The sequence below is a fragment of the Ailuropoda melanoleuca genome, chromosome 2 (assembly GCF_002007445.2).
Source record: "Ailuropoda melanoleuca isolate Jingjing chromosome 2, ASM200744v2, whole genome shotgun sequence".
Lineage (NCBI taxonomy): Eukaryota > Metazoa > Chordata > Mammalia > Carnivora > Ursidae > Ailuropoda > Ailuropoda melanoleuca.
Window position 1 is genome coordinate 22837034 of NC_048219.1, and position 8198 is coordinate 22845231.

An 8198-nucleotide genomic window follows, 5' to 3' on the forward strand; every position below is an offset into this window, starting at 1 on the left:
GTTGGAACCACGTTTGCCCATTCAACAGGAGCAAACCATACCCTGGACCACAATGGGTGTGTGTGTGGGAAGGAACCTCCTAAGAGTTGTGCGGGACAACTGGGGAGGAACCCAGGGTGTCTGAAGAAGGGCATCCTGGGCAAAGCAGGAAAGGGCAGTGTATGTCAGGCAGGGGACTTCTGAATGCCTGCTGCACAGCTGTGAGATTGAGGTTGAAACAGAGCAAGGTTGGGTAAATGGAGAACTTCAGTGAAACGTTAGAGTGAGATCATTAGTGAAGGACTGAGAAGTGATGTGGGAGAAACTAAGCTGCAGGATGGCTCCCCTACCATTAGAAAGGGGTGAAGTTCTTATCTGAAGAAGAGAAAGAAGACTCAATTCAGAGTTGAGTGGAGTGACCGTGGTGCTGGTCACCTCTTATTTAATCTGGGCCAAATGGATACTTGTTGGCAAGCCTAAGCAGAAGGAGGATCGAAGTCCTAGTTAAATGTACTTACCTATCCAGGGAGCCATGAACCTGTAGGAACCCTCAGACTTTGGGTCTGAAAGTAAGAAGGGCATTACAGGTTAACTGGAGGTGACCAACGAAGGCAGGCTGCCCCCCGGAGGTAGCTGTGGTGCAGACCATTTTCCCCCATCCCTTCCTGATGATTGTCAGCTGGCAGGTTGTATCTAGCCACTTCTCAATTCCCTCAGACCCGGACTCTCTTTCTTTTCTGTAGTTACTGTGGGTTCGGGAAGGCAGACTCAGTGTCCCACAGCAGAGCCCAATGAGTAGGAAGTTGAATCAACAAGAAATATAGCTTCTGTCTACAGTGCCAGTGAAAAGATGATAACTTTCTGGTTTCGTTTCGTTTTGTTTGTTTGTTTGTGTGTGTGTGTTTGTTTGTTTGTTTTGGTTTTTTGGGGGGTTTTTTTGGTTTGTATTTTGTGGGGTTTTTTTGGTGGCTTAGTCATCCCATGTCCCAGCACAGGCAACAGGTAGGGCTCCCACCCAAGCCATCATAGATAGGAAATTGTCTTGAGGGGCGCCTGGGTGGCTCAGTCATTGGGCGTCTGCCTTTGGCTCAGGGCGTGATCCCAGCATTTTGGGATTGAGCCCCACATCAGGCTCCTCTGCTAGAAGCCTGCTTCTTCCTCTCCCACTCCCCCTGCTTGTGTTCCCTCTCTCACTGGCTGTCTCTATCTCTGTCAAATGAATAAATAAAAAATCTTTAAAAAAATGGAAATTGTCTTGAGTTCTGGGATCACACCACTGTGGTGAAGAAAGTTAGGAAGAAAGGTAGAGAGAAGGAAAGATGGAAAGGAGGGAAGGAAGGGAGGAAGGGAAGAAAGGAAAGAGAGAAGAAGGAAAGAAAGAAAGGAAAAAGAAAGAAAGAAGAGAGAAAGAAGAGAGAGAAAGAGGTAATCCCTCCCAGGTGTTTAAGCATTCAAATTGAGGAACCGTACTTGGGCTTCTGCTGGCTCTTGGGTAGGGAAGATGACAGGTAGAGGGTAATCTATTGATGACTGAGCCAGTAGTCTCTTTTGGAATGTCACAGTCCCCCAGAAATGTATCCAAGTGGGAAGAGCCACTCCAATAGACAAGTGGATTTGTTCTCACCTGATCGCCCCAGGATCACTTTCATGTAGTCTGGGTCATAGACTACGAGGCTAACCTTGCTCCCCCATAGCCAGCGAGGACTGGCGCGTGGATATTTCTCTGCCCTTTTCTGAAGCTCTTGTATCTCCTGACCTTTTTGGAGCTGTAACCAAGGGAAAGACAAATCAATAAAACCTTGCTTCCTCTTTAGGTCCACTGCTTGGAGTGGTGGTGGAGGGTAGGACGGCCACATGGAGATGGTTCTGGGTATCGGCAGTGATTAGGAGTTTGGAACTGTTTCTGATGAGCTAGGCTCTGATTGGGATTCCAGATTCATGTTCTAGTGGGAGTAAAGGTGGAGAAGTCAATCGGGCCCTACACTGAGAAGTGTTGTCCAATGACTTAAGGAAGCTACTCTGTGCTCTCAGGTCATGTCCTCCACTGGTGCTACCCTTCTCCTTGGATCCAGTGCAGGGACTGCGTAGTGGGAGCCTCTGTCTAGGAAGCTATGTCACCCCATCCTCCAGAATCCCCTCAAACCTGTGCAGCAGGGGCCCCTGGGGGATCCTGTTTCAGCACTGTTGCATGCCTCCTTTCTGATTGTTTGCTCTCCAAGCCAGTTGACTTCCAGAAACTCCTGCTCCTGAGTACTGTTAGTAGTTCCTCTGGGGGACCCCAAGGAGCTAGATGGTGCTCTGCCTGGCTCTTCCTCTCTCTGGATCACTCTGACACCCACTGGTCTGTCAGCCTTCCAGACAACCACTTGGGACTACCATCTCTCCCTGAGCAGGTCTGGCCAGGCCCAGCTGAAACTCTTGTAGAGGAGACAGTGCCCATGGTGACAGTGGCCTATACCCTGTAGGCTGATACTCAGTGTCCATTGGCCTTCAGGCTGCGGCCACTCATGCAGGCAGTGCTCCACTACAGCTATTCTCACCTGGCTCCTCCTGGGAACTGGGGCCACAAAAAGGTGCCCAAAGTGAGATGCGAGGACAGACAGTGGACAGAAAATAAAGGGGGAGCACAGGCAATCAATAGTCAGGTGCTGTGGGCTGTGCTGGCCTGTGGTCTCCCTGAGACAGGAGGGAGGATCTGGGAAAAGATGAAGCTGTTCGGTCATGGATTTCCACACGAGAGTTCCCCTTTCATAGTTCCTGACTGATTTCAGCCCTATTTAGTGCAGCAAGTTTGGTAACGTACAAACATGCTTGTCCTTCATTACCATTACCTTTATCTTCAATGTTTATAATTAGAGTGTAACTGTGACCTTTGGTCTGTGCCAGGTGACATTTGGAGATTAGTATAACTCATATGAGACTATAACAATCATCATCATTCCCATTTTACAGGTGAGGAAACAGAGGGATAGAGCAAGCGTTTGAAGTATGTGGCAGAGCTAGTATAGATTCCAGGAAGCTTGGCTCAGAGCCTATATGCTTCCCTGTCCCACTTGTCACTTGTCACCTGGCCTGAAAGATTAGCTTTAACCTACTGCACATGGCAATCTAATTCCTGATTTAGCCAATAATAGAGGTATTGAATAAATAGTCTCAGATTTGTAAGAGCAAGAAAAATCTGGCTGCAATATCTGTTAGGCCAGCAAAAACAGAGAGCTGATTGGGCACTGGGGGTAATAGGAATTATGTAAGTAGAAATTGTGTGCTTACAGAGTCCCCATACCATCCATGTAACTGGAGTCAGTGGAGGAAGTTTTAGTGGTTGCTTAGGTCAAATCCTAGCTCAGAAAGGTGACAACTGCATCTAACAAAAGGTCACAATTTCTCCAAGTGCACAAAAAATCTGGAAGTCATTAGTGCAACAATCTGCATGAAGAAACTGCCCTTTGGCTGTCTCCCCGTGGCAGATGTGAAGTTTCTGTCTTTGGCTCCACTCAGTTGAAATTGCCTGGCCTCCTCAGCAACACCCCCATGCTAGGCGTGTTCAATCCACACACCACTAGACAGCCCCTCCTCACATGCCCCCCCCTTGTTGATTCCCCCGCTGAAGGACCAGTACTGACAGAGCTGGAGAGTAAGCACTGTCTAACCCAACTGCAAGCTGCTCCTTCCTCTGTCATTCCATAACCTGGTCAGGCATCCTTTGGGGTCAGTTCCATGCTGGTCACTGGGGTACTGGAAGGGGGTGACATCCTCAGCCCAAGGAGATCACAGTATTGGGTTGGGAAAGGAGAACTGGGAGGTAGACAGACTCTCTTAATGGTACAATTCAATGTCAATACTCTATCTGTACCATCCTGGAAACCTTCTCTCTTGTGCGCCAATGACTTCTCAGGGTCTTAGCACTGAAATCAGCAGTCTGGAATATCTCCTATCTCATCGTCTCGGGCAAACCAAGCTGGTTGGTTCCCTGCACCTGACATCACCCCTCCCCCCCGTCTGGCGGGTGAGCCTGTATTCCTGTGACCTGACACCCGATTCCTGTCTACGGTCTCCATAGGCTGTGAACCCCACTACTGTCTGTGTTCCCAGGCAGCACAGGGCCAGACTGAGAGGATGGGATTGGGATTGAGTGGCTGTGGCAGGGAAGCATCAGGAAACATGCTCTGAGAAAGGAGTTAGGTCTGCTCAGCCTGGAGAGGGAGGACTCAGGAAGGAGCAGCCATTGTCCTCAAGGTGCAGGACTGCACCACAGCCCGCAGATATCCCTAGGGAGGAGGGTCAGACTGGCCTGGGGCCACCAGCACAGGCTTCCTTCAAGCAGGGAGCTCCTGGGACTGGGATGAGGAGCCAAGATCTGAGAGGTAAGCCGGGTGTTCCCCCACGCCCATGTGCTGGTCACACAAGAAGCTTATGTGGAATGGATCTGCTGACCAGGATGGCGCTCCAATAGCCCTGGATTCCCAGCCCTCCCACTCTTCTCCAGCCCCTTCCTACCTCCTGCTTGTGTCCGAAGAGCCAGTGGGAAGGAGGGGACGGGAACTCCTGGACTGCTTTGAGCAGCCTCTGCCTGTGCAGGTAGAGCTGTGCTGCCTTGAGCAGCAGCAGAGCCAGCCCTAGCAGGGAGGCCACTTGGAGGAGCCCAGAGACACCGCCCAGGAGTCTGGTGATACTCAGCACAGAGACACTCATGGTGCAGGGGCTGCAGGATCGCTGACTCTCCCTGACTGTCCCTAACTGTTGCTGACCTCCCTTGAACATCCCAGCCCAGTCGTCAGGGGAGGATTGCCCTGCCCACCTAGAGGGAGGGTGAAGGGTGAGGGCAGAGCTTAGACTGGACTTCTAGAGTTCATTAACTGTGAGGATCCACCTTGGGAAACTGTGGGATGAAAGTTTTCTCAGTCGACAGTGATAATGGTCGGGCACATTCCCACTTGCTCTTCTCCCTGTTATTCATCAAATATTTCAGGAGCACCTACTCTTGTGCCAGGCGGTGTGCTATGTGCCAGGACACAGCTGCCAGTAAAACAGACATGAATCCTGACTGCAAAAACTTCACCATCTAGGTTACCAAATGTTCAGGAGGTGTGCTTGGTTTGATTATTATCCTATTTCTCCGAGGAAAACACTTACAGGGAGGTAAAGTGATGTGGCCAGAGGAAAACCACTACTGAGAGTGCCAGCTGGGATTAGAATCAGGGGGGGTCTCCAAACTGTCTGCCTCAGCTGCCTCTGCATCGTTCCCCACGCTTGTCCCAGTCCACCATTGAGTGATGTCCTGGGCTGACTATGCCAGCAGGCAGAGCACTGGCCTCACACTCAGGAGGCCCAGTCCAGGGCTGGCTCATGACATATGAAGCCGGCCAATCATACTCTCTGCGTCTCAGTTTCTCCTTCTGTAAGAGGAGTAATTGACCCTTTCCCAAGGTCCTCCCAGAAATCTCATTCAGTCAGTCACTCATGCACTCAGCAAATGTTTACTGAGCTCACAGGCTGGGAGGTCACGGTAGAAAATTAACACAGTACAGGAAAATGTGATAAGGCTGTACTGAAAGAGTGAAGAGTGGGCTGGGCCCACCCAGGAAGGAGACAACTAAAAACAAGAATGGGACCCTGAAGGGTGAATAGGAGTTCACCACGTGAAGAGTGCCAGGGAGAGGGATGGGCACTAAAGACTCAATAGGAAGATCAGTAGGAGAAGGAGGGGAAGAATGAAGGGGGGGGTAAACAGAAGGAGGAGTGAACCATGAGAGACTGTGGACCCTGGGAAACAAACTGAGGGCTTCAGAGGGGAGGGGAGTGGGGGATTGGGATAGGCCAGTGATGGGTATTAAGGAGGGCACATATTGCATGGTGCACTGGGTGTTATACGCAACTAATGAATCATGGAACATTGCATCAAAAACTGGGGATGTAAAGTATGGTGACTAATATAACAAAATAAGAAAAAAACTAGGATATACTGCATGGTGACTAACATAACATAATAAAAAATTATTATAAAAAAGACTCATGGAGATCATATCAAATCACATCTAAGGGGGACAAGTTAGTGTCTCAGCCTCAGTTTGCTCCTGATTCTCTTCCCCCAAGTTAACTCCAAGCCCACAATTCAGAGAGGAAAACAAGATGTTTTCGTGAGGAGTTCTTTGGAAGGCAGCTCTTCTTCCTGCCCTGTTCCTCACCAGCTACCTTGTTATTTCTACGCCCTCCTCCTGTGGCCAACCTTGTGACAGGAGATTCATTACACAACCCATGGGGCCACAGGTCTCTCGCTTTTTCTCTAAAACCTGGGATCTTGTCCAAACTCAGAGGTGTGTAACCATGTTACCCATGCACCCTCAAATTTCCTCCACTTCTATGGTTACTTTCCTCCGCTCACTGGCCCAGGCCCAGTGACTCCGTAGCCTGACTCCTTCCCTTACATGGCCCAGCACCAGCTTTGCACCTAGCACATGAGGGGCAGTTTTTGAGAGAGCTTGGAAGTGGGACAGCTTGGGTTGCAATTCTGGATGTAACTCCGTGTTTGCCTCCTTGATTCCTTGGTTTCCTCTATAGAATTGGGTACATGATGCTTGGAAATAGTGAGCATTTACTGAGCACTTACTATATTCTGGACACTGAGCAAGGAATTTTATGTGTTTTCACCACAACGATCCTAAAAAATAATTATTAAAATAATTATTTAAAAAATTCTTATGCTGATAGCATAAGGAGAATCGATCGCATTTACAATTGCATCAGAAACCATAAGATACCTAGGAATAAACCTAACCAAGGAGGTAAAAGAACTGAAGCTGAAAACTATAGAACATTTCTGAAAAAAACTGAAGAACACACAAAGAAATGGAANATTCCTAAAAAATAATTATTAAAAAAAATTCTCCACGTATCAGCATAAGGAGAATCGATCGCATTTACAATTGCATCGAAACCATAAGATACCTAGGAATAAACCTAACCAAGAAGGTAAAAGAACTGAAGCTGAAAACTATAGAACATTTCTGAAAAAAACTGAAGAACACACAAAGAAATGGAATGTAATCCCTACTAAAATACCGCCAACATTTTTCCCGAAGCGAGAACAAACAATCCCAAAATTTGTATGGAAACAGAAAGACCCCGAATGGCCAAAGTAATGTTGAAAAAGAAAAGCAAAGAGGGGGGCACCATAACCCCAGACTTCAAGCTGTATTACAAAGCTGTCATCATCAAGACAGTATGGTACTGGCACAAAAACAGATACACAGATCNAAAGTGAGAACAAACAATCCCAAAATTTGTATGGAACCAGAAAGACCCCGAATGGCCAAGGTAATCTTGAAAAAGAAAAGCAAAGAGGGGGGCACCATAACCCCAGACTTCAAGCTGTATTACAAAGCTGTCATCATCAAGACGGTATGGTACTGGCACAAAAACAGATACACAGATCAACGGAACAGAATAGAGAACCCAGAAATGGACCCACAGCTATATGGTCGCTAATCTTCAACAAAGCAGGAAAGACTATCCAATGGGAAAAGACAATCTCTTCAACAGATAGGTATGAGAAAACTGGACAGTGACATGCAGAAGAATGAAACTGGACCACTCTCTTACACGGTACACAAAAAGAAACTCAAAATGGAGGAAAGACTTAAATGTAAGACAAGAAACCATCAAAATTCTAGAAGAGAAAACAGGCAGCAGCCTCTCTGACCTCAGCCACAGCAACTTCTTCCTAGACACATCTCTCAAGAGAAGGGAAACAAAAACAAAAAATTAAAGTATTGCGACGTCATCAAGACAAAGCTTCTGTACAGCGAAGGACACAATCAACCAAACTAAAAGGCAACCCATGGAATGGGAGTAGATATTTGCAAATGTCTTATCAGATAAAAGGCTACTATCTAAATCTATAAAGAACTTATCAAACTCCACACACAAAAAGCAAAAAATCCAGTCAACAAATGGGCAGAAGACATGAGGAGGTATTTCTCCAAAGAAGACATACAAGTGGCCAACAGACACATGGAAAGATGCTCAACATCACTCATCATCAGGGAAACACAAATCAAAACCACAATGAGATGCCCCCTCACACCTGTCAGAATGGCTAAAATGAACAAGTCAGGAAACAACAGATCTTGGGGAGGATGCGGAGAGAGGGGAAATCTCTTGCACTGTTGGTGAGAATACAAACTGGAGCAGCCACTGTGGAAAACAGTATGGAGGTTCCT

The 8198-nt window shown here is 47.6% G+C and overlaps 1 protein-coding gene across 1 annotated transcript; it reads right to left on the reverse strand.

The window, feature by feature from the left end:
• Positions 1 to 4: 4 nt before the first annotated feature.
• On the reverse strand, positions 5 to 4752 carry LOC117801148 (cytochrome P450 4A11-like; the record flags this gene model as incomplete). The annotated part of the gene is made up of 4 exons (XM_034655292.1): positions 4477 to 4752; positions 1604 to 1745; positions 498 to 542; positions 5 to 42 (listed from the first exon to the last, which is right to left on the reverse strand). Coding segments are annotated over exons 1-4 (489 nt in total), but the record flags the coding sequence as incomplete, so codon positions are not given.
• Positions 4753 to 8198: the final 3446 nt, after the last annotated feature.